This window comes from Capra hircus, chromosome 15 (assembly GCF_001704415.2).
Source record: "Capra hircus breed San Clemente chromosome 15, ASM170441v1, whole genome shotgun sequence".
Lineage (NCBI taxonomy): Eukaryota > Metazoa > Chordata > Mammalia > Artiodactyla > Bovidae > Capra > Capra hircus.
The window spans coordinates 3,347,002-3,374,293 of NC_030822.1; the positions used below are offsets into that span (position 1 = coordinate 3,347,002).

At 38.6% G+C, this 27,292-nt stretch overlaps 1 protein-coding gene across 1 annotated transcript; it reads left to right on the forward strand.

Moving 5' to 3' along the window:
* On the forward strand, nucleotides 2,061-27,292 carry LOC102181800 (olfactory receptor 5M10-like). The gene is given in 4 exon segments (XM_005690257.2): nucleotides 2,061-3,018; nucleotides 26,697-26,852; nucleotides 26,934-27,077; nucleotides 27,231-27,292. Coding segments are annotated over 4 exon segments (1,320 nt in total).

The window sequence follows — 27,292 nt, forward strand, 5'->3', positions numbered from 1 at the left end:
ATACTGGAGTGGGTTGCAATGGCCTCCTCCATGGGATTTTCCCAATCCAGGGATCAAACCCAAGTCTTCTGCATTGCAGGCAGATTATTTACCATCTGAGCCACCAGGGAAGCTCAAGAATACTGGAGTGGGTAGCCTATCCCCTCTCCAGGTGATCTTCTGGACCCTGCAATCAAAACAGGGTCTTCCTGCATTGCAGGCATATTCTTTACCAGCTAAGCAAAATCCTATTATTTTCTTTCTTTCTTTTTTTTTTTTTTTTGCATCGTGCAACGTTCAAAGAGAAATGCTTGAAGAAACATGTGTCAGAGCTACACTTATTTATTTTTCATAGTATAAATATTTATAAATATATCAAGGAGTGGTATCACAATGGAAAAAGAGTAGATCAAAGGCCACGAGACAGGGCCTCAGGTCAAGAGTGTCTGTCAAGAATACAAAGCTTCATAGTGCCCAGAGCCATTTCTGTCCACTTCTCTCTAAGATTACTTTGCCAAGTCAGTTTTTTGCATCAGGTGGCCAAAGTACTGGAGCTTCAGCTTCAGAATCAGTCCTTCCAATGAATGTTCAGGACTGATCTCTTTTAGGATGGACTGGTTGGATCTCCTTGCAGTCCAAGGGACTCTCAAGAGTCTTCTCCAACACCACAGTTCAAAAACATCAATTCTTAGGTGCTCAGCTTTCTTTATGGTCCAACTCTTACATTCATACCTGACTACGGGAAAAATCTTACCTTGGACTAGACAGACCTTTGTCAGCAAAGTAATGTCTCTGCTTTTTAATATGCTGTCTAGGGTCATCACAGAGTTTCTTCCAAGGAGATGGTCTCCTTTATCATGTACAGAAGTTGAGAAATGCACTTGATGATTTCTTACATACTGTCTCAGCTTCATAGATAATATGATTATTATTATCAGTGTAACCTTTACAGAACTCAAATTGCATCCCTATCATACAGTTTATTCTTACATTCTGAAAGAGTTAAATAAGGTAAAGTTACAACAAAATTATTACAATTTGGGGATGGGTGTGTCAATCACTTTTTAAAAAATTGTCTTCTCCTCCAGGGGACATTTTTAATACATAATTTTACCCCAATTATCCCCTCCTTTAATATTTAATACCACTGAAAAATATGGTATATAAAAATAATCACATATTGTTTATGTACTTTATTTTTACCTGTATTTATACAAAAATACCAATTTAATTTTGTGTCCCATGAGCCAATTGCTACTGCTGCCAAGTCAATTATTGTCCTAAATAATTGGCTGAAATATACAGACGTAAGGATAGCCTGGGAGAAGTAAGACTTGGCCAAGTGAGGGCAATCTGAGTTAGGCAAGGGTGGATAAAATGAACATGCGTCTCAGGGTGAGGGACTACCTAGAAAATAACCTTGAGGTTAGAGTGGCAGGTAGACAGACACTGGTTCTATAAAGATGTATTTATTCCATTTCCCTAAATCATTCACCTGTGGGGGAAAAACAATGAATTTCAATTACTGACACTTTAGACACTACATCAAAATTATTCTGGAAACAAATCATAGTTTAAAGAAAAGCAATATTTAAAGGGATTGTAAGTGACCAATTCATGATAATGATTTGTAAAAAAAATCTAAGCCTCTCAACTGTGACAAGACTTGCAGAAAAGCTTTTTAAACTATGTAAATGTATTCTATATTAAGTTAGATATTGAGGCATCTAATGCATAATTACTAGGTTACATCTGGATATTTAAAGAAAAATTTGATGAGGAACCTTTTTAAAGACTACTGAATTTCTTATAACATTGCTTCTGTTTTATGTTTTTGGCCATGAGGCATGTGGGATCATAGCTCCCTAAAAGGGTATCAAATCTTTGTTCCCTGCATTGCAAAATGAAGTTTTAACTACTGGATCACCTGGAAAGTACCCTATGTAACTTCTTTATTCCACATGTGTTTAGAAGTTTGAAAGAAATAGGCATTGATGAAATGATGTTAATAATGGAAAATGATAAAAAAATGCATTTTTATTTCATTTACTTTAGACATCATTGGAAGCTGAGCAAACACAATGTTAAAGGAAAACTACACAGAAGTGACTGAGTTTATCCTCCTGGGACTGACAGATCGAGTTGAGTTGCAGCCTGTCCTTTTTGCGGTCTTCCTAGTCATCTACCTGATCACAGTCTTCGGCAATGCGAGTATGATTTTGTTAATCAGAACTGACTCAAAGCTTCAGACTCCAATGTACTTCTTCCTCAGCCACCTCTCCTTTGTAGATCTCTGTTATGCCACCAATGTCACGCCTCAGATGCTGGTCAATCTCTCATCTGAGAGAAAAACTATTTCTTTCCTTGGTTGCTTTATACAGTTTGATTTATTCATTTCCTTGGGGCTCACAGATAGCTATATACTCACAGCAATGGCTTATGACCGCTACATGGCCATCTGCAAACCCTTGTTATATGGCAGCAAGATGTCCTGAGGTGTCTGCCTCTCTCTCGTTGCTACATCTTATATTTATGGCTTTGCAAACGGTCTTGCACAGACCATCCTGATGCTCCGCCTCTCCTTCTGTGGACCCAATGAAATCAACCACTTTTACTGTGCGGACCCACCTCTCCTAGTCCTGGCCTGCTCAGACACTTATGTCAATGAGACTGCCATGTTCGTGGTGGCTGGTTCCAACCTCATGTGCTCTCTCACCATCATCCTCATCTCTTACATTGCCATCTTTACAGCCATTCTGCAAATGCATTCTCCAGAAGGGAGGCGCAAGGCATTCTCCACCTGTGGGTCTCATCTGACAGTTGTCACTATGTTTTATGGGACACTGTTCTGGATGTATCTGAGGCCACCTTCTGAGGCATCCGTAGAACGGACCAAAATTGCAGCTGTTTTTTATGTCTTTCTGAGTCCTATGTTTAACCCTTTGATCTACAGCCTTCGGAACAAAGATGTTAAAAGAGCAATAAGGAGAGTAATTCAAGAGATTTTTTTTGTCAAATTAGGTACACATTTGGCCAGAGGTATGTAATATATTTGTATTTTCTGACCAATTAAAGAAAATTTTAAATTAATAAGTCACTTTTTGTCATTGACTTATTTTTTCCTTTTGCAATTCACCTATGAAATGTGGAAGAATCTGTCAGATCATTAGCTTGTGTCATTTCAGTATATTTAAAATGAATACCACATGGAAATTCAATGACAAGACCAGATAGCATTGCTATTTTTGTATTAGTAAAGGACAGATAATTCTGTGTACAGTATTCATAAAGGTAGAAAGTTATAAAAGACAGAATTACCAGTGATGCTAAGACCATGCCAATTTGTTTGATCTGAGGGGTTTAATAATTTCCAAATTATTTTCCAAAACTTGTTAACATATAAGGAGGAAAGTTTTTTGTTTGTTTGGTTGGTTTTTTCTTTGTTCACGTTACATATCCAAGATCTTTGGGTATCTTAAATTATTACTTAAGAACTATATTTAGATATTAGTATTGGTCTAACGGAATCCTCATTGATTAAATGTTTGACCGAAATGCCAAATTTTCTTTAGATTTTTTTAATTAATTCTTTTATTTATTTATTTATTTATTACCAATATGCTTTCAGCATTAACTTATATTGGGCTTTCACATTTTTTTTTTATGCACTGTTAACATCTCAAACAAAAATAGTGAATGATATAAAGAGCACTTTTCAAAGCATAACTAATCATCATTAAGTTTTCACACAATGACACTTGTTTCAAATTTGCACAAATCTCCATTTCATGGACCTGACTGCTCACCTTTGGCGTCTCCCCCTGGGACATACAAGTTGGGGAATTTTACCACGCTGGAAAACTCAGAAGAGATGAGTAGAGATGAACTTGGTTCTGTTAGGTCAATCGAGTTGATTTTTTAAAAAAACTGATTTATAACTGATTTGTAATTTTAGGTTTCAGGTATACAACATTTGAAAGTTGCTCAGTCGTGTCCGACTCTTTGTGATCCCATGGACTGTTGCCTGCGAGGCTACATACATTCTCCGGGCAAGAATACTCAAGTGGGTTGACATGCCCCTCTTCAGGGTATCTTCCCAACTCAGGGATCGCACCCAGGTCTCCCACATTGCGGGCAGATTCTTTACCGTCTGAACCACCAGGGAAGCCTGGTGTTCAGCATAGTGATTTTCAATTTTTAGAACTGTTAGAGAGGCTTTTCCAGTGGCTCAGTGGTGAAGGACCTGCTGGTAGTGCAGGCGACTCAGAAAATGCAGGTTTCAGAACTGGGTTGGGAAGACCCACTGGCGGAGGAAATGTTTAAAAAGCAGTAAGAAGAGCGATTCAAGAGAAGTTATTTGCCAAATCGCGTAGACATTTTGGTCACGGGTATGTAACATATCTCTGATCAATCAGTGAGCACTTTAAATTGACAAATCATTTTGCCTATTGACTATTCTTTTCCTTTTATAATTCACCTATGAGACTTGGAAGAATGTTATCAAATTGTTAGTTCTGACTCAGTATATTAAAATAATACCACAAATATATTAAGACACAAGACAAAACAGCATCGTCATTGCTTTATAAAATTAGCAAATGTAGTGACTACATTACCCATAGCCACCAAATGTGTGAACTTGCTTGTTGGATTGCTTCTTTTATATTTTTTTATTCAAATTATATAGAAATGAAGATCTTTAGGAATCTCAGATTATTACTCCAAGATAGTACTGGTCCAATAGAATCCTCATTCATAAGATTGTTGATGTAAATCCTAAATATCCTACAGATTATCTTCATTATATATTTTAAGTGTTTTAATCTATCTATATCCCTATCACAAAACTAGTTTTGAGGTTTCACTTTGTTTTGTTTTGTTATGAACAATTTCTAGCATACATCCAAAATATAAAGCAACGTAGACTACCAGTGTCAGGATAACTAGCAATTAATATATCACACAATGCCAAATTTTTCATTTTTAAAATTTTTATTTTATCTTGGAGCATAGTTGATTGACAATGTTGTGTTAGTTTCAGATGTACAGCAAAGTGACTCAGTTATACCTCTACATGTACCTATATTTTTCAAATTGTTTACCCATTTAGATTATTGTAGAATATTGAACGGTCCTCCCTGTGCTCTGACAGCAGGTCCTTTTATTGCACTGTTTTAGAAACTCAGACCCATGGCCTCTCCATGTCATGGACACTAGTGCTTATCTTTGGCATCTCCTCCTGAAGCACATCTGGGGGAAGACCAGGACCTGCGACATGCTTAGAAGGTATGGGAAGTGAGTAGAGCAGGGTCCTATAAAGTCTATCCAGTGAATTTTCTTTTATCAGATCTTCAGTGTCCTTACAGACGTTTGAATTTCAGACATGAAAATGGAGAAAGATGACGTGGGCTTGCCTATTTTCTTCTGTAGTTTTTAAAACTATTGAGACTATATTATTAGGTCTTACCAAGTACTGAACTGTTATTATTCCTTTTATCATTTATACTTTCCCTTCTACGATGTATAAAGTCTAAAAGTCTGATTTGTCTGATATTCACATATATTTGGCTGTTTATTTTTTGTTTGTTTCTAGTTGGTTATGTCCAGTATGTTTATTTTGACTTTTTTATTTTCAGGCCCAGAGTCCTTTTGATCACTATTTCTTATTTTATTGTAGATATTGACACTTTTGAATATTTCTGACAACTTAGTTTGTGCTTTTCACAAACTACTTTATGCTTTTTCTCCTCTTTACCTACTGTGAATTAAATCATATTTTGAAACTTTCTTTCCTTTTCAATCATTGTTTGACTATGACACTTTCTATTTTCTATTATTAATAAGTTCCCTTAAATTGTGTATGCATACTTGTCTTAACTTAGTCTTCATTAATCAGTATATCTACTTTGCTATTAAATAATAAAAGGAACATACAATATTTTAATTATGAATTCATCCTGCTTCTAACTTATAAACTGTCATTTGCAGGTATAGAATAAATCATCAGTAGTAAATTATTTATTAATGAACTTTAAAATGATCTTTATTGTATATGATTACAGTTGTAATTATATTAAATGGTGGTTCAATGTTTGTGTTCCTTTAACTTTCGTGACATCAATTCTTCTCTCACTATTATTTGGCGCCCACTCTTCATTTATGGTTTAGTTTTCTGCTGCGTGATATATATCCTTAATCAGTTCTTTCAATGAGAGTCCCTCTCTATCCACTTATCTGAGAATATCACTTGTCCTTTCTCAAAGGAGAATTTATTTGGGTATGAATGTAGAAAGACAGATACTCACTTTCAGTATTTAAAATATCTTATATTCTGGCTTATTTTTGTTTGGCTATGCAGATGGGTGTATTACCAGATTATTTGTTATTTCTCTGTGGGTAAGACACTATCTTTTTCATTTTCTAATATTCAGTTTCAGTGTTTGTTGGGATTTAGTTATATTTATGCTTTTGTATTTTCAGTGCCTCTTGGCTGATCTCTTAAAGTCCTATCCTCTTAGGATACATTCTCACAATACCATATAACTTTAATTCATAGAAATGTTTAAACTGCATGTTTAATATTATCATTGCGATTGACTCATGATTACATTATCCCCAGTTTTCTCAGTGTCACGAGGGCCAGGTCTAAGGTCCTTGTCTAGCTTTGCTCACTAATTTAAAATCAGAATTTATCACAAAATCTAGAATAGAAATATTCTGAATAAATATCACGAGTTAATAAACTATCACTATGATCTTTGCATTACAGTTCTTTGAGTAGTGAAAGATCTACTCCCTTCCACTTTTCAACATAATTTTTATTAATTTTTTTTAATTTTACTTTACAATACTGTATTGGTTTTGCCATACATCAACATGAATCCGCCACGGGTGTACACGTGTTCCCAATCCTGAACCCCTCTCCCACCTCCTTCCCCATACCATCTCTCTGGGTCATCCCAGTGCACCAGCCCCAAGCATCCTGTATCCTGCATCGAACCACAGTTTCTATGCCTCATGCCTCCTACCATGAAACAGAAACATTTGAAAGACAAAAGCCATCTTTGTCTTTTTCTTACACTTTCTCCATTGACCGCACAGTGGCAAACAGAAGATTTTCTCTGAATGTTTGACAACTGTGTAGATGGATGAATGAATGGATTAATGGGTGAGTGAAAGCCTTTATACCCAGAGAATGTGCAGCACTGTGTGAACTTGCCACATTTCTACTCTAAGCGATTCCTTATCACTGACTAATAATCTGTTTGATCCCAGCCTCACCATGTATTAACTGTAGGTTCCAGGGAAAGTTAATTAACCTCTGCTTGTTTCAGTCTCCTATCTGTAAAATGAAGGTACTAATACGAAGAACCTACACCATTTGTAAGTTTAACTGTGCTAATACGTGTGTAGCTGTTAGGCCTAAGGCTGGCACATATTAATTACTCAATGCCTGTAACCTATAGCTAATTACTCCCATTGTGTTTTCTTCCTGTGACTTTGAAACAAGTTTGTCATGATCCCAGATCCTCTCTCTGTAGACTTTCAGTTTGAGGGCTGAGATGATGCATTCAGTGAAATGCAGATTAACCTGAGAGTAGGGAAACTTAGAGCTGTTTTGCAGTCCTCCATAAATACACACTGCACACTCCTTGAAGAACTTGGGACATATTGGCTCATAGCTGTTATCTCCAGGGACTCTGCTAGCTATGGAAACGGCACCTCTGCTCACAAAGAGTCAGATTCTAGCAGTGACACTGGAAATATAAGTAAGCAATGAAAGCGGAGTGTGTTAGTCAAGGGGAGGGCAGCGAGGTAGACAGCACGGTGAATGGAGGTCAAACTCTGGAGGCAAAGCGAAATTATACTCATTAACAGAAGAGAATTTAATGGAAATAATTTATTTTAATAAAGAGAACACAGGCAATGTTAAAGAAATCAGTCCAAGTAGTTGAAGCACCTCGAGGCTAAGTTCAGAAGGTAAATAAATCCCAGTCCTGAATCACCCAACACAAAGGCCACTGTCAGGAGTCCAGTGAAACGAGATCCAGGCAGGACATCCCAGGCCTCATCTCAACACACACCCCAACAGGAATTTTCCTTGGAAGAATGCAGCCACCTTAGCACTTCAACTGGGGGGAAATGAGAAAAAAATTTGGATAATTTTCTTTTATGCTCTCACCTCTGTTAGGCTCCTGGTTTCTCCCACTGGCCAAACTCAGAAATCCAAATCCAAAGGAACTCTAGTGATGGAATCTAAGGATTAAATTTCAGGTAGGCAAAAAGAAAAATAGAGAAAAAAGACCCTAGGTCCAGATGTGCTAGGCTGACAAAGGAAGAATCACCAGCGCATTTACGTTATCTGTATATCCACTGTATTCTCTTTGCTAAATATGTATTATTATAACTGTTTAAAATATAAAGAACAAGGTTGAGAATCAGGATACGAGTAGTCCAGCTAACTAAATTTGCCTATTGTCCAGCGATTTTCCTATATCATGCACTCCTCTATCTCGCATGCTGAAATTTTAAACACAATAAAATGAACTGCTGAAGATCTGTGAATATCAGAAACAACTTTTAGATTTTAAGTATTAGAGATGGGATAGAAACTATAAATAAGGTTAGGAATAAAACTAGTTTATTGCTTGACATAATCTAATAATATAGAGTCAATGTTTAAATAACTACAAAAAGAAAGAGAAAAATCCACAAATATCTCTCTCATCTCTCTCATGTTCTACATATGAAATAATGAAACATGTGGGGGGATCCTGACGATCTGAATAAAACAGAGCAATCAACTAGATTGATGTAACAGAACCATATTCTACTCAACTCCCATATCTTCTGAGAGCTTTCCAACACTGTAATCTTCCCAGCCTCAGGAGGAGGTGCCAGAGGTGAGCAACGGGGGCCATGACAAGGAGATATGTGCAAATTTGAGACAAAAGTGTCATTATGAGAAAAAGTAAAGATGACTTGTTATGTTTAGACAAGAGCTTTTAAAATTATTTTCTATTTCTGGCTGCACGATGTTAACAGTTCATGATAAAAAGTAATAAGTGAAAGCAAAATATCAGTTTTAAAGTGGGATGCGCATTGGTGACAAAACTAAAAGTACATGCATATCTCATTTGGTATAACTAACAGAAGCAGAAGATGTTAAGAAGAGGCGGCAAGAATACACAGAAGAACTGTACAAAATAGCGCTTCACAACCAAGATAATCACGATGGTGTGATCACTCACCTGGAGCCAGACATCCTGGAATATGAAGTCAAGTGGGCCTTAGAAAGCATAACTATGAACAAAGCTAGTAGAGGTGATGGAATTCCAGTGGAGCTATTTCAAATCCTGAAAGATGATGCTGTGAAAGTGCTGCACTCAATATGCCAGCAAACCTGGAAAACTCAGCAGTGGAACTCACAGGACTGGAAAAGGTCCGTTTTCATTTCAATGCCAAAGAATGCTCAAATTACCGCACAATTGCACTCATCTCACATGCTAGTAAAGTAATGCTCAGAATTCTCCAAGCCAGGCTTCAGCAGTACATGAGCTGTGAACTTCCAGATGTTCAAGCTGGTTTTAGAAAAGCCAGAGGAACCAGAGATCAAATTGCCAACATCTGCTGGATCATCAAAAAGGCAAGAGAGTTCCAGAAAAAATCTATTTCTGCTTTATTGACTATGCCAAAGCCTTTGACTGTGTGGATCACAACAAACTGAAGGAAATTCTATAAGAGATGGGAATGCCAGACCACCTGACCTGCCTCTTGAGAAACCTATATGCAGGTCAGGAAGCAACAGTTAGAACTGGACATGGAACAACAGACTGGTTCCAAATAGGAAAAGGAGTACGTCAAGGCTGTATATTGTCACCCTGCTTATTTAACTTCTATGCAGAGTGCATCACGAGAAACGGTGGGCTGGAAGAACCACAAGCTGGAATCAAGATTGCCAGGAGAAATATCAATCACCTCAGATATGCAGATGACATCATGCTTATGACAGAAAGTGAAGAGGAACCAAAAAGCCTCTTCATGAAAGTGAAAGAGAGTGAAAAAGTTGGCTTACAGCTCAACATTCAGAAAACTAAGGTCATGGCATCTGATCCCATCACTTCATGGTAAATGGATGGAGAAACAGTGGAAACAGTGAAAACAGTGTCAGACTTTATTTTTGGAGGCTCCAAAATCACTGCAGATGGAGATTGCAGCCATGAAATTAAAAGACACTCCTTGGAGGAAAAGTGATGACCCACCTAGATAGCATATTGAGAAGCAGAGACATTACTTTGCCAATAAAGTTTCATCTAGTCAAGGCTATGGTTTTTCCAATGGTCTTGTATGAATGTGAGAGTTGAACTGTGAAGAAAGCTGAGTGCTGTAGAATTGATGCTTTTGAACTGCGGTGTTGGAGAAGACTCTCGAGAGTCCCTTGGACTGCAAGGAGATCCAACCAGTCCATTCTAAAGGAGATCAGTCCTGGGTGTTCATTGGAAAGATTGATGCTGACGCTGAAACTCCAATACTTTGGCCACCCCATGCGAAAAGTTGACTCATTGGAAAAGACCCTGATGCTGGTAGGGATTGGGGCAGGACGAGAAGGGGACGACAGAGGATGAGATGGCTGGAACTAATTGAAAGGGGGAAATTGAAAAGTTTCAAAAGATTCATTCTCCGCCTCCTCCAAGTTTGACCTCCATTCAGCATGCTGCCTGCCTCTGCCCTATTCGTGGCTGACACACGGTTTTCGTTACTTACTAAATTTCCATTGCACCACCAGATTTCAGTTTCCCCTTTCAGTTAGTGCCATGACTGACCTAAATCTGATGAAAATGAGGAGTGCAGTGACTCAGGGAAAGCCAAAGGAATGTTTAAAAAAATAGTGAGGGAAGAAAGGACAAACTGTGTCTTTCAGGTTGAGGAATGGAAACTCTCTATGACCGAAAAAATAGCCAACAGTGTTTGTGAAGGCAGGAACTCAAGTCCTATCCCGAGACACACTAGCCATGTGGCGCAGGTGAGTTAGTGATTCACTGTTCCTTTAGAGGAAACTCTATCTCTTTAGCTGAAACTTCAAGAGTAATTCACTGCCTCTTTGTTTAGAGGAATCAATTAAATTACCTACATAAATGGTGTTTGCCAATCACCTTGTAACTTTCAGAATCCTGTTCATGCCTGATCTGCCCAAGACATACATGTTCATCAGGAGGACATTGGTTAGAACTCCGGATTTTGAAGAGGAGGCAGTTTCAGTATTAAAGAAAAGGAAAACATATAAAATTGAATGCTCATAAAATTTCAAATTGGAATATTTTGTGTGCCTGCATAGAGCTCTTAGGGCAATTAGATATTTTAAATTATTTAAAATAAGACTAAAGCATATGATTGACTTTCTGAACCCAGATGTTCCAGTGAATTTCATGTGGGGTTATTCCAATATCACATTCATGTCTACTGCTCCTAAGTCCTTCTGAGATTTGCTTTAAGAGCAGGCCTTTACCTCTCATATTCTGGTAGAAATATGGTTGCATTTCTCACTTTAGAGCAGATCAGTGAGCTTTCTTAATCATAGGTAGAGAAAATAGGTTCACACCCAAACCAATATTAAGCCTCCATGTTTCTACTTTCTATTTTTTGTTGAAAGTACATTTTATTAACATCTTAATCTTATGCCTACAATTTGTACTTTACTTTCTCAAAATATGTACATGCAATCCTTTCTGTTTTCAGTGTCAGTTTCAAATTCAACTAATTTCCTGGACAGCAGAGTTATTGAAATATCTGTTGATCTTTATGAACAATAGTTTACAGAGCTGTCACTGTTGCAGAATCAAAATAGACAAGCCTTCCACTCCCCACAAACATGTCCTCAGACGTAGAATGGGACTGATTCTAGTACAAGATATCTTATCATTAGAAATCTAAGAACCACTTAAATGTGGATTTGTTTATTTCTTTGGAAGACTTTGTGTCAGTCACTCAGTCAGCTCAGTTATGTCCGACTCTTTGCTACCCTATGGACTCCAGCACACCAGGCTTCCCTGTCCATCACCAACTTCCAGAGCTTACTTAAACACATGTCCATCAAGTCGGTGATGCCATCCAATCCTCTTGCCCTCTGTCATCCTCTTCTCCACCTGTCATCAATCTTTCTGAGCATGAGGGAAATCAGTCCTGAATATTCATTGGAAGGACTGATGCTGAAGCTGAAGCTCCAATACTTTGGACATCTGATGCAAAAAACTGACTCATTGGGAAAGATTTTGTGAGGGTGCATTGTTTTTATTGAGGATCCGTGATTTTAACAGCCTGTCATCATTTTCTCATGAGATTTAAAAAAAAAAAACAAAGCACAGGGGAAACTTGAGAAATATTCTTACAGTGAATTTTTGCAAAGAGTATTTTTGCTGATTTTTTCTGGAAAAAAAAAAGTTTTCCTTTCACTTGTAACAGCATGTCCTGTGAAATTCATCTAGACAGGTAGATTCTCTTTTTGAACAGTCTCACAAACATTTACCTAGAGGAAGAAATGTCTGTCCATGTCAGTATTCTTGCTAGTGAAATTCCCATGGACAGAGAAGCCCGCTGGCTACATCCATGGGGTTGCAAAGAGGAAGAATCAGCTTAGTGGCTGAGCACACACACTACACAAGCATTTAACACTTGATTTGGGGTGCAATTTTCCTTTCTTTTCTCCATTTTAAAAATATTTCTGTGGGTTTTAGGATACTTTCCTTTTTCCCTCCATACTCCATTGGCAGCTCTGCTTACAAACTGTGTCCCAGAGAAGGCAAGCTTCATGCAGATCCAACTTGGGCAGTTAGCACACTTCTGTTTTCAGAAGCTCATTAATTGCATTTTATGCTCCGCTCTCATTGTCTTCAAATGCTTGATAGTTTTTGAACAACGATTGAGAACATTTTCCTTTGTACTAGATCTTGTCTACAGTATACAATACTTTAGTTCTAAGTTTAACAATTTGTAGATTTTTAATTATACAGTGAAAGTGACAAATAGATTCAAGGGACAAGATCTGATAGGCAGAGTGTTTGAAGAATTATGGACAGAGGTTCCATAGTACAGGAGGCAGTTACTTTTTCTTTTTCCCCAAGAAAAAGAAATGCTACAAGTCAAAAGTTTTAGGAGGCTTTACAAATAGGTCAGAAGAGAAATGAAAGAGAAAGGAGAAAAGGAAAGATTTACCCATGTGAATGTAGAGTTCCAAAGAATAACAAGGAAAGATAAGAAATTTTTTTCTAAGTGAACAATGCAAAGGAATAGAGGAAACCAATAGATTGGGAAAAACTAGAGATATCTTCATGGAGAAGGCAATGGCGTCCCACTCCAGTACTCTTGCCTGGAAAATCCTATGGAAGGAAGAGCCTGGTAGGCTACAGTCCATGGGGTCACTAAGAGTCAGACACGACTGAGCAGCTTCACTTTCACTTTTCACTTTCATGCATTGGAGAAGGAAATGGCAACTCACTCCAGTGTTCTTGCCTGGAGAATCCCAGGGACAGAGGAGCCTGGTAGGAGGCCGCTTATGGGGTCACACAGAGTTGGACATGACTGAAGCGACTTAGCAGCAGCAGCAACAGAAATATCTTCAAGAAATTAGAGATACCAAGGGAACACTTTATGCAAAGATGGGCACAATAAAGGACAGAAATGGTAAGGACTTAACAGAATCAGAAGATATTAAGAAGATACAAAAAAGGTGATGTACATAACAAATTATGATGCAAAAGGCATCATAATTGAGTAACTCAAACTCTACTCTCTTCAACTTCAGAACATGATTTTCACTTTCAGTGAAAGAAGGTTATACAGTCATGTCCTACCCTTTGTGATCCCATGGATTGTATCCTACTGGACTTCTCTGTCCATGGAGTTCTCCAGGCAAGAATACTGGAGTGGGTTGCCATTTCCTTCTTGAGGGGATCTTCTCTACTCAGGGGCTGAATGCGGGTCTCCTGCAATGCAGGCAGATTCTTTACCAACTGAGCCACAAAGGAAGTCCCTCTAATTCTTAATAATTTAAAACCAGATCTTACAACTGTAAAGTTTAATCCCTCCCACCATAATGAAAACATGCTTTAAGGACATAAAATATCTTTTGACTTTCTCTTGGACACAATTCATTAAGCATATGGTGATAAATAGAATGTCATGCCTGGATATTTGTTAGTTACGTGGATGAATGAATTGATGGATAAATGAATGCCACAATATCCAATTAAGTTCAGTTTAGTCACTTAGTCGTGTCTGACTCTTTGTGACCCCATGAACCGCAGCACCCCAGGCCTCCCTATCGATCACCAATTGCTACCCAAACTCCTGTCCATCAAGTCGGTGATGCCATCCAACCATCTCATCCTCGGTCATCCCCTTCTCCTCCTGCCCCAATCCCTCCCAGCATCAGAGTCTTTTCAAATGAGTCAGCTCTTCACATCAGGTGGCCAACGTATTAAAGTTTCAGCTTCAAAATCAGTCCTTCCAATGAATACGCAGGAATGATCTCTTTAGAATGGACTGGTTGGAACTCCTTGCAGTCCACGGGACTCTAAAGAGTCTTCTCCAACACCACAATTCAAAAGCATCAATTCTTCAGGCCTCAGGTTTCTTTATAGTACAGTTCTCACATCCATACATGACTACTGGAAAAACCACAGCCTTGACTAGATGGACCTTTGTTGACAAAGTAATGTCTCTGCTTTTGAATATGCTGTCTAGGTTGGTCATAACTTTCCTTCCAAGGAGTAAGCGTCTTTTAATTTCATGGCTGAAATCGCCATCTGCAGTGATTTCCAGTTCAGTTCAGTCGCTCAGTCATGTCTGACTCCTTGCGACCCCATGAACTGCAGCACACCAGGCCTTCCTGTCCATCACCAACTCCCAGAGTTCACCCAAACTCATGTCCATCGAGTCGGTGATGCCATCCAGCCATCTCATCCTCTGTTGTCCCCTTCTCCTCTTGTCCTAATCCCAACATCAGAGTCTTTTCCAATCAGTCAACACTTCGCATGAGGTGGTCAAAGTATTGGAGTTTCAGCTTCAGCATCAGTCCATCCAAAGAACACCCAGAACTGATCTCCTTTAGAATGGACTGGTTGGATATCCTTGCAGTCCAAGGGACTCTCAAGAGTCTTCTCCAACACCACAGTTAAAAAGCATCAATTCTTCAACACTCAGCTTTCTTCACAGTCCAACTTTCACATCCATACATGACCACTGGAAAAGCCATAGCCTCGACAAGACGGACCTTTGTTGGCAAAGTAATGTCTCTGCTTTTCAATATGCTATCTAGGCTGGTCACAACTTTCCTTCCAAGGAGTAAGCGTCTTTGAATTTCATGGCTGCTGTCACCATCTGCAGTGATTTGGGAGGCCACAAAAATAGTCTGAAACTGTTTCCACTGTTTCCCCATCTATTTCCCATGAAGTGATGGGACCAGATGCCATGATCTAGTTTTCTGAATGTTGAATGTTAAGACAACATTTTCACTCTCCACTTTCACTTTCATCAAGAGGCTTTTTAGTTCCTATTCACTTTCTTCCATAAGAGTGGTGTCATCTGCATATCTGAGGTGATTGATATTTCTCCCGGCAATCTTGATTCCAGCTTGTGCTTCTTCCAGCCCAGTGTTTCTCATGATGTGCTGTACATATAAGTTAAATAAGCAGGGTGACAATATACAGCCTTGACATACTCCTTTTCCTATTTGGAACCAGTCTGTTGTTTCATGTCCAGTTCTAAACAGTTGTTTCCTGACCTGCATATCTGTTTCTCCAGAGGCAGGTCAAGTGGTCTGGTATTCCCATCTCTTGACAAATTTTCCACAGTTTATTGTTATCCACACAGTCAAAGGCTCTAGCATCGTCAATAAAGCAGGAATAGATGTTTTTCTGGAACTCTCTTGCTTTTTCGATGATCCAGTGAATGTTGGCAGTTTTATCTCTGGCTCCTCTGCCTTTTCTAAAGCCAACTTGAACATCAGGAAGTTCATGGTTCACCTATTGCTGAAGCCTGGCTTGAAGGATTTTTAGCATTACTTTACTAGCGTGTGAGATGAGTGCAATTGTGCGGTAGTTAGAGCATTTTTTGGCATTGTTTTCTTTGGGATTGGAATGAAAACTGACCGTTTCCAGTCCTGTGGCCACTGCTGAGTTTTCCAAATTTGATGACATATTGAGTTCATAACTTTCACAGCATCATCTTTTAGGATCTGAAATAACTCAACTGGAATTCCATCACCTCCACTAGCTTTGTTCATAATGATGCTTTCTAAGGCCCACTTGACTTCACATTTCAGGATGTCTGGCTCTAGGTGAGTGATCACACCATCGTGATTATCTTGGTCCTGAAGAGCTTTTTTGTACAGTTCTTCTGTGTATTCTTGCCACCTCTTCTTAATATCTTCTGCTTCTGTTAAGTCCATACCGTTTCTGTCCTTTATCGAGCCTATCTTTGCATGAAATGTTCCCTTGGTATCTCTAATTTTTTTAAGAGATCTCTAGTCATTCCCATTCTATTGTTTTCCTCAATTTCTTTACATTGATCACTGAGGAAGGCTTTCTTATCTCTCCTTGCTATTCTTTGGAACTCTGCATTCAGATGCTTATATCTTTCCTTTTCTCCTTTGCTTTTCACTTCACTCTTTTCACAGCTATTTGTAAGGCCTCCCCAGACAGCCATTTTGCTTTTTTGCATTTTTCCATGGGGATGGTCTTGATCCCTGTCTCCTGTACAATGTCACGAACCTCCGTCTATAGTTCATCAGGCACTCTATCCATCAGATCTGGTCCCTTAAATCTATTTCACACTTCCATTATATAATCATAATGAATTTGATTTAGGTCATACCTGAATGGTCTAGTGGTTTTCTCCACTTTCTTCAATTTAAGTCTGAATTTTGCAATAAGGAGTTCATGATCTGAGCCACAGTCAGCTCTCAGTCTTGTTATTGCTCACTGTATAGAGCTTCTCCATCTTCGTCTACAAAGAATATAATCAATCTGACTTCAGTGTTGACCATCTAGAGATGTCCATGCGTAGAGTTTTCTCTTGTGTTGTTGGAAGAGAGTGTTTGCTATGACCAGTGTGTTCTCTTGGCAAAATTCTGTTAACCTTTACCATGTTTCATTCCGTATTCCAAGGTCAAATTTGCCTGTTACCCCAGGCATTTCTTGACTTCCTATGTTTGCTTTCCAGTCCCCTATAATGAGAATGACATCTGTTAGTTCTAGTAGGTCTTGGAGGTCTTCACAGAACTGTTCAACTTCAGCTTCTTTAGCATTACTGGTTGGGGCATAGACTTGGATTACTGTGATATTAAATGGTTTGCCTTGGAAATGAACAGAGATCATTCTGCCGTTTTTGAGATTGCATCCAAGTACTGCATTTTGGACTCTTTTGTTGACCATGATGGCTACTCCATTTCTTCTAAGGGATTTTTGCCCACAGTAGTAGATATAATGGTCATCAGAGTTAAATTCACCCATTCCAGTCCATTTTAGTACACTGATTCCTAGAATGTTGATGTTTGCCGGGGTCCAGCCCTGGTGGATCCAGGGTGATTCGAAGGTGGGGACGGAGTTGGCATCTTTGGAAAAATACATATTTAATCACAGATATAGAGAGATTAGAAATGAATAGTGCAGTAGGAAGATTAGTGGAGAAAAAGAGGCTGAATAACTTGGATTACATGGAATAGCATCCATGCTCCAGATGGGAATTCAGCCAGAAAAATGGGAGCAAGAAAGAAGCGACATGGGGGAATCAGCCTTTCCAAAAACTGATCCGATTTCTTTATTTTTGGGTTTGCTTATGTACCTTTTGTTACACATAGGGATGAATACAGAGTCACGTGGGAGTCAGCAGTCCTGACCTTTATCAAAATCAGGTGCTTCACATAAATGTATAAAAAAGGCACATCATCTTCTGGCCATGAGTGAGACCTGCTGACATTTTATGATCCTTTCTTTCTGATAACCAAAAAACTTATTTCTTCCAACGGTGTTTTTTCTTAAACCAAGCACCACCCTCCAAATAAAGTTACATTCCTATAGTGTGAGGGTGTAGTGAGTTGCAAGCATGAAAGGAATTTATTTAACCCAAGGTTAACATGATTAGTCTTAAAGGTTAATACTTATTTCTCCAATATGTTTAAATGTTAATACTTATTTCTTCCTATATGCTAGTTATATTCATTATAAGGGCAGGGAACATGGAGATTTAGCAGCAAACATGAGCCCAACAAATGAAAATCCTTTCACCAATGCTCCCCTTAAGATCTATTTAGTCTTAAGATATGATAAATTTACATTTTTACATAGCAAGGACACAGTGATTTATAACAAAGTACAGTGATCTATTACAAAAGAGAAAATCCATTAACTCAAAAAGTCTAGTATTGCTAACATCAAAAACTACTGTATTTCCTTTTCTATATTCCAAATACATTGATTAATATATTCCCAGGTGCGTAAGGATATGGAGGCCTGGCGGCAATCATTGACTCAAGAAGAAGAAAAAGCCCTATGTTAATTAAGACTCTCAAAATACTCCAAAACTCTCTGTGCTGTTTATGGTTGAGAGGTAGTAAACAATCATGTGTGTAGTGGCAGGAATATGGATAATCCTGTCACACAAGCTAGTCTGTCAGCAGAGAGTTTTGACCTGAAACATCCTTGTCCCATCCAGAGTAGGGAATTAGCAGCAATTATTGACACAACAAATGAAAACCCCTTCACCAATATAATTCCTAACCAACCCATTATACTAATAATTTCTAACTCCCCAAAAGAATCTGCCTTTAGTAAGTCTAAAACATCTCATGCCTCTCAGATTGGGAGGCTGTAAACAATCTCATGTGGCCAGACAAACCTATACAGGTGGGCTAGATAACCTTCAGAGGAGTCCGTAAGCTGAAACACTCTTGTCACGCCCAAGAATTTTTATTGCCTTAGAGCTGCACGTTTACTCCTTCTCCGAGAGAAACGGTTATGGGGGAGAGCATAAAACAGACTCTGGTTTTGGGGTAGATGCTCGGGAACAGGGGGTTTCCGGAGGCTTGATCACGCCTTTGCGTATGCCAAGCCTCCTTCCTCATGACCTTTGCCATGGGCGGAGTTCCTCACGCTGGCTCCCGGCAGATGTTCACTCTTGCCATCTCATTTGACTACTTCCAATTTGCCTTGATTCATGGACCTAACATTCCAGGTTCCTATGCAATATTGCTCTTTACAGAATCGGACTTTGCTTCTATCACCAGTCACATCCACAACTGGTCATTGTTTTTGCTTTGGCTCCATCCCTTCATTCTTTCTGGAGTTATTTCTCCACTGATTGGGCACCTACTGACCTGGGGAGTTCCTCTTTCAGTATCCTATCATTTTGCCTTTTCCTACTGTTCATGGGGTTCTCAAGGCAAGAATACTGCATTGATTTTGGAGCCCCCCAAAATAAATTCAGCCACTGTTTCCACTATTTCCCCATCTATTTGCCATGAAATGATGGGACCAGATGCCATGATCTTCGTTTTCTGAATGTTAAGCTTTAAGCCAACTTTTGCACTCTCCCCTTTCATTTTCATCATGAGGCTCTTTAGTTCTTCACTTTCTGCCATATGGGTGGTGTCATCTGCATATCTGAGGTTATTGATATTTCTCCCAGCAATTTTGATTACAGCTTATGCTTCCTCCAGCCCAGCGTTCCTCATGATGTACTGTGCATGTAAGTTAAATGACCAGGGTGACAATACACAGCCTTCACATACTCCTTTTCCTATTTGGAACCAGTCTGTTGTTCCATGTCCAGTTCTAACTGTTGTTTCCTGATCTTCAAAGAAGTTTCTCAAGAGGCAAGTCAGGTGGTCTGGTATTCCCATCTCTTTCAGAATTTTCCACAATTTATTGTCATAGTCAAAGGCTTTGTTATAGTCAGTAAAGCAGAAATTGATGTTTTTCTGAAACTCTCTTGCTTTTTGAATGATCCAGCAGATGTTCACAATTTGATCTCTAGCTCCTCTGCCTTTTCTAAAACCAACTTGAACATCTGGAAGTTCATGGTTCACCTATTGCTGAAGCCTGGCTTGGAGAATTTTTAGCATTACTTTACGTGTGAGATGACTGCAATTGTATGATAGTTTGAGCATTCTTTGGCATTGCCTTTCTTTGGCTTTGGAATGAAAACTGACCTTTTCCAGTCCTGTGGCCACTGCTGAGTTTTCCAAATTTGATGACATATTGGGTTCATAACTTTCACAGCATCATCTTTTAGGATTTGAAATAACTCAACTGGAATTCCATCACCTCCACTAGCTTTGTTCGTAGTGATGCTTCTAAGGTTCACTTGACTTCACGTTCCAGGAGGTCTGGCTCTAGGTGAGTGTGAGTGATCACACCATCATGATTATCTTGGTCCTGAAGAGCTTTTTTGTACAGTTCTTCTGTGTATTCTTGCTACCTCTTCTTAATATCTCCTGCTTCTGTTAGGTCCATACCATTTGTGTCCTTTATTGAATCCATCTTTGCATGAAATGTTCCCTTGATATCTCTAATTTTCTTGAAGAGATCTCTAGTCTTTCCCATTGTCTTGTTTTCCTCTGTTTCTTTGCATTGATCGCTGAAGAAGGCTTTGTTATCTCTCCTTGCTTTTCTTTGGAACTCCACATTCAGATGCTTATATCTTTCCTTTTCTGCTTTGCTTTTCACTTCACTTCTTTTCACAGCTATTTTTAAGGCCTCCTCAGAAGATCATTTTGCTTCTTTCCATTTCTTTTTCTTGGGGATGGTCTTGATTTCTGTTTCCTGTACAATGTCACAGTCCTCCAGAGGCTATGTAATATTATGTAAACTTGTCACATATGTTTCCTAAACTGTTTGATATTAAAAAAACAACAACTATCTATTAATCTTTGAATCCTTACCTCACAATTCATTAGTTATCTCTCCCTGAGACATTAATTAACCTCACTAACCTCAGTTTCCAATCTAAAAAGTGAAGATAGTAGTACTAATGGTCCATGGTTTTGTGAGGATTAATTAAGCTAATATGTGTAAAGTGATAATCCTAATGCTGGCATATACTAAGTATTCAGTGCCTATGATCTATATAAAACTACTCCAATTCTGTTTTCTTTGCTGTATTTTTAAAACAAGAGAGTCCCTTATCCCATATCATCACCCAACAGAGTTTCAGTTTCTAGCGATAAAGATATGTCTTCAATGAATGTAAAATTACCTGAGAGAGAAATGCCAAGATTTTTTGTACAGTCACTGAATTAAATGCACACTGCACTCTCCTTAAATTATTCAGCACATGTTTGTTCTTCAATTATTATCTCCAGGAACCTTAATAGCTGTGGGTATCGTATCCTTCAAAAATGTTTGCAGTGTAGTACAGGCAACAGAAATATTAGTAGGTAATGAAAGCAGTATGTTAGCCAAGGATAGGGCAGAGTGGTAATACAGCATGCAGCATGGAGGTTAATAGATTCAAGGGAATAGATCGATAGATAGAGTGCCTGGAGAACTACGGATGAGGATTCATAACATTGTACTGGAGGCAATGATCAAAACCAACCCCAAGAAGAAACACAAAAAGGCAAAATGGTTGTCTGAGGAGACCTTACAAATAGCTGAGAAAAGAAGAGAAGTGAAAGGCAAAGGAGAAAAGGAAAGATATATCCATCTGAATACAGAGTTCTGAAGAATAGCAAGGAAAGATAAGAAAGAAACCCCGAGTGATCAGTGCAAAGAAATAGAGGAAAGCAATAGAATAGGAAAAACTAGAGAACTCTTCAAGCAAATTGGAGATATCAAGAGAGCAGTTCATGCAAAGTGGGCTAAATAAAGGACAAAAATGGTAGGGACCTAACAAAGCAGACGATATTAAGAAGAGGTGGTAAGAATACACGGAAGAACTATACAAAAAAGATCTTAATGCCCCAGATAATCACGAAGGTATCATCAATCATCTAGGGTCAAACAACCTGTAATGAGAAGTCAAGTGGGCCTTAGGAGGTATCGCTATCATCACTATGCACAAAGCTAGTGGAGGTGATAGATTCCCAGCTGAGCTGTTTCAAATTCTAAAAGATGATGCTGCGAAAATGATACACTCAATCTGTCAGCAAATTTGGAAAACACAGCAATGGCCATAGGCCTGGAAAAGGTCAATTTTCATTCCAGTCCCAAAGAGCAATGCCAAAGAGTGTTCAAACTGTTGCACAATTGCACACATTTCACACACTAGCAAAGTAATGCTCAAAATTTTCCAAGCCAGGCTTCAGCAATCAAGAACCATGAACTTTCAGATTTTCAAACTGGTTTTAGAAAACGCAGAGGAACCAGAGATCAAATTGCCAACATCTGCTGGATCATTGAAAAAGCAAGCAAGTTCCAGAAAAACATCTATTTCTGCTTTATTGACTATGCCAAAGCCTTTGACTGGGTGGATCACAATAAACTGTGGAAAACTCTGAAGGAGATGGGAATACCAGACCACCTGTCTTGCCTCTTGAGAAACCTGTATGCAGCTCAGGAAGCAACAGTTAGACCTGGAAATGGAACAACAGACTGGTTCCAAAGAGGAAAAGGAGTATGTCAAGGCTGTATATTGTCACCCTGATTATTTAACTTATGTGCAGACTATATCATTAAAAATCCTGGGCTGGATGAAGCACAAGCTGGAACCAGGTTTGCTGGGAGAAATCTCAGAAATGCAATGGCACTACACTTGTGGCAGAAAATGAAGAAGAACTAAAGAGTTTCTTGGTGAAAGTGAAAGAGGAGACTGAAAAAGTTGGCTTAAAGCTCAACATTCAGAAAACTAAGATTATGGCATCCAGTCCCATCTCTTCATGGCAAATCGATGGGGAAACCATGGAAACAGTGATTATTTTGGGGGGGTCCAAAATCACTGCAGATGGTGACTTCTGCCATGAAATTAAAAGATGCTTACTCCTTGGAAGGAAAGTTATGACCAAGCTAGAGAGCATATTCAAAAGCAGAGATGTTGGAGATTGTGAGTGAAATGACACAGAGACAAGACATGCAAGAGAGAGACACAACTCTGGCCGGAGGAAAAGAACTGCGCAACCAAGCAAGCTTGCGGTTTACTGTTATATAGCCCCTTGGGCAGAATTTCAGACTGTATGACTAAGCCTTTTTAGTACAGCGTATGTGTATAAATGTTATCATATAGCAAAAGGGAGTGAAATTTCTGCTTACTGCAGAGTCTGTCTAGAGCCCTTTTTTTCTCCTTATCACGTTTTTTTGTTTGCAAGGGACCATTAAACTCAAGGCTGTGTCCCGTCTCCTTGGCAGAACATCGTGTTTGCAAGCACGTTCAGCCCAGGCAGACAGTCCCGTTTGCAGGCACATCTCCGCTTTCCCTATTGTGGCCGCATTAACCCTTCATCTCCCCTTTTTTATTTTTTTAAGATATTTACACAAGGTATGATTAACTCTTTTAATGATAGCTTGCCCTTGACTATTATAAGGAATACCAAAAATACTAGTTATATGATATTGGGATAAAAAGTGAGCTAATTTTGCGGATTGGTAGGCAGGTGTATTATCAGTTTTTAATTTAGTTGGTAATCTCATAACTGCAAAACAAGATAACAAATGAGTAATAACAGTGTCAGCCTTTTTAGAATGTAATTCAGTGGCCCACTGAAAATGTGTGCATGTATCTATAGTATGATGCACATATGTTTGTTGTCTGAAAGAAGAAATTTAAATTACATCCATTTGCCATATCTGATTTGTTTGTTGTCTTTTTATGTTGACACCTGGTGAGGTAAACGGTAAAGCAAAGGGTGTACATATGGAACAAGAACGAACAATATTTTGAGCTTGTTTTTGAGTAATAGCATGAGATTTTTGTAGCCCTTTGGAACTGGTATGCTATAAGAGATGTTTTTGTTTTGCTGCTTTTATAGGATAAAGTAAGGCATCCATTGTAGCAATTTTTGAATGATAAGGGTCCAGGAAGGGTGGAATGTGTATGAATGTAAGTAAAGAAAATTAATTTTGAATGCTGCAAGAGCAATTGTTGTATTTGGTAAAACAATTTATCAATAGCTGTTTTAAGGGTCAGTGGAAGGGAGACATGGGGAAGCTGTAGGCAAGAGAGAACAGCATATAGAGAATCTGAAACAATGTTAATAGGAAGTTGGGGAAAATCTTGCAAAACTAAGTAGATAGCCCACAACTCAGCTGGCTGTATAGAAGAAAATGAGCGGGGGAGAACTTTAGAACTTTTTGGGGTCTAATATCTAGCAGTATTTTTATTTGCATCTGTAAAAATAGTGGGTCCCTTACCTGGAACATCTGAAATTGGGAATTGAGATATCATAGAGTTAGTCTGGAGAAAATCAATCAATTTAGATGACGGATAGTGATTAGAAAATGAACTAGAAAATGAGGCAAGAGAAATTTGCCAGTTTTTATTAAATTGTAAACATCGAGATATTTGAGCAGTTGTTAACTGAGTAGCAATCTGGTGTGGTTTATATCTTGACAATTGTAAAATACGATGGCGACCTTTCTGTATAAGGAAGGCTAATTTATCCATATATATAGTCAATTTTTTGGAAAAGCTGTTAGGTAAGAAAACCCATTTTATTAATCTTTTTTTTTTTTGAGCAATTACACCAGATGGAGAATAAGGGGTATGAAATATTATAAATGAAATTGGTTGAGACGCATGTAAGTAAGCCAAAAAACTGTCATTTAGTCGTTGCTCAACAAATTGAAGTTTTTGTAAAGCCAATGGGGTTAAAGTTTGGGGAGTATCTAGAGCTGTATCTCCCTCTAAAGTAGAAAACAAATGTAATTGATAAGTAGGAATTTTAAGTACCGGGCGTAGCCAATTGATATCTCCCAATAACTTTTGAAAATCATTTAGGGTTTTGAGGTGGTCTCTTTTGATTTGCAACTTTTGGGGCCTTTTTTATGTTGTTTTAATACTGTCTCTAAATATGAAATAGGAAGTCTTTTTGAATTTTTGGGGGGGCTATTTGCAAATTGTGTAGTCTTAACGCCTCTTGTATTTTTAGAAAGAATTTATCACATTTAGCAATATTAGGAGTTGCTAATAGGAGATCATCCATGTAATGATATAGAATATAATTGGGATATTTTTGATGGAGGGATTGTAAAGAGCGAGCTATGAATTTTTGACATAAAGTAGGACTATTTGTCATTTCTTGTGGTAAGGCTGTCTATTGATAATGTTTAACAGGCTGAGCATGATTAAGAACAGGAACTGTAAAAGCAAATTTATCTCTACCTTGCAATTGTAGGGGAATGGCAAAAAAAAAAAAAAAAAAAAGTCTTTAAGATCTAGCACCATTAAGGACCAATTTTGAGGAATAAGAGCTGGAGAGGGGAGTCCCAATTGTAATGTTCCCATAGGTTTAATACATTTATTAACCTCGTAAGTCAGTTAACATTTTTTATTTTTTAGATTTTTTTTATAACAAAAACAGAAGAATTTTAGGGGGAGGTAGAGGGCTCTATATGACCAAGTTGGAGTTGTTTTTGTATTAATTGTTTTAATGCCTTGAGCTTTATTTGTGGTAATGGCCACTGCTCAACCCATTTTGGAGTATTAGTTAACCATTTTAATGGGAGTGTTCCAGGAATTTGAGCAGTGGCTATTAGTTTTTCGGTGGAATGGTTACAAAAGCCCCCAAAGGAGAGAGAAGATCTCTTCCCCAAATATTAATAGGTATGTTTACAATATAAAAGGTAACAGACACTGATCTTCCATTATGGAATTGGCATTGCAAGGGATGGGTACTCTTTTAGACATCTGCAATGGAGCCCAGTCTCGTCAGCATTAGAGGGCTTTTTTTTTTTTTTTTTTTTAAATCTTGGGGCCATTGTTGAGAAGAAATGACTGAAACATCCGCCCCTGTGTCTACTAGTCTGTCAAAGTTTTTCCCTTGTATAATCAAGGAGAGAACAGGGCGAGAATCTTTGATAAGCATTTTTCAAAATATATGTCACCCTGTACTTTCAAATCTTTTTTTCATTCATTAGGAAGAGCCAAAAGGGGATGATAAGGTAGGAGAAAGTATTTGAGCAATAGGTTTCCCAGCTAACAATGAAAGCATGGTAGAAGTAGAAACCATAATCAAAATTTCCCCAACATAGTCGGAGTCTATTACCCCAGGAATTATGGTTAGACCTCTCAAAGCCGCATTGCTACGGCCTAATATTAAGCCAAAGGTGCCTTTAGGCAGTGGTCCGAATACATTTGTTTTTAATTTGTAAATGCCTCCCCCTGGTGACAAAAGAACATTCTCAGCTAGTGGCAAATCAGCAGCAGCACTCCCTGAAGTAGCAGACCGTAAGTCTGAAATCATCATTTGAGGTCTTTTTAATGAGGCATTGACTGGTAACTGTTGTTGGGAGGGAACAGGGTTGGGGTAGGTGGGACGACAGGAGGACAGGGAGGAAAAGTCTTTGGTATTGTTTCTGGGCCCCAAGGACTTAGGCCCACAAGATAGTTTTTTGGTATTGGGTTGCCCATTTTGTCTGTTTTAGATCTGCACTCATTAGTCCAATGAAGCCCCTTCCCACATTGACAGCAAGGTCCAGAAGGAGTCTTATTCCTCCCAGCAAAAGATCTGTCTTTAGGAATTGCACCTTGATCAGCTTTTAATTTTTGACATTTTCTTTTTATATGATCAGGTTTTTCACAATGGAAGCAGTTACCTCCCTGTTGTGATTTTATAGCTTTGGCCAAGGCTGTAGCAAAGACATTAGCCTGGTGCTCTGTTCCTCCTACTCCCGAGCAGGCTCTGATATATTCAGCTGTAGATGCACCCTGTCCCTTTAATGGTCCCAGTATACGTTTGCATTCAGTATTTGCATTTTTAAATGCTAAAGTTTGTAATAATATCTCTGAAATTTCATCCCTCCCTACAGCTCATTCCACAGCTACCCTCAATCTTGCTAGAAAATCAGTATATGGTTCATTGGGGCCTTGCATTATTTTAACAAAGGAGGGCTGGGTGTGGCCAGTAGGTGCCACACGGCACCATGCTCGTAAAAAGACCTGGAGGACTTGTTGTAAGTCCTGATCAGAGTATTGAGCCTATTCTCTTAAAGCCCGATAACGACCCTCTCCCATTAACTTGTCCTCGAGAGGACCAGGGGGATTTTGTCTTTCATTAATCTGAGCCTGTTTTCTAGCTTTTTTTTTTTTTTTTTTTTTCCCACCAGCTATGAAGTTGCAACCATTGAGAACCCTCCAGGACAGCTTGGGCAATAGATTCCCAATCTAA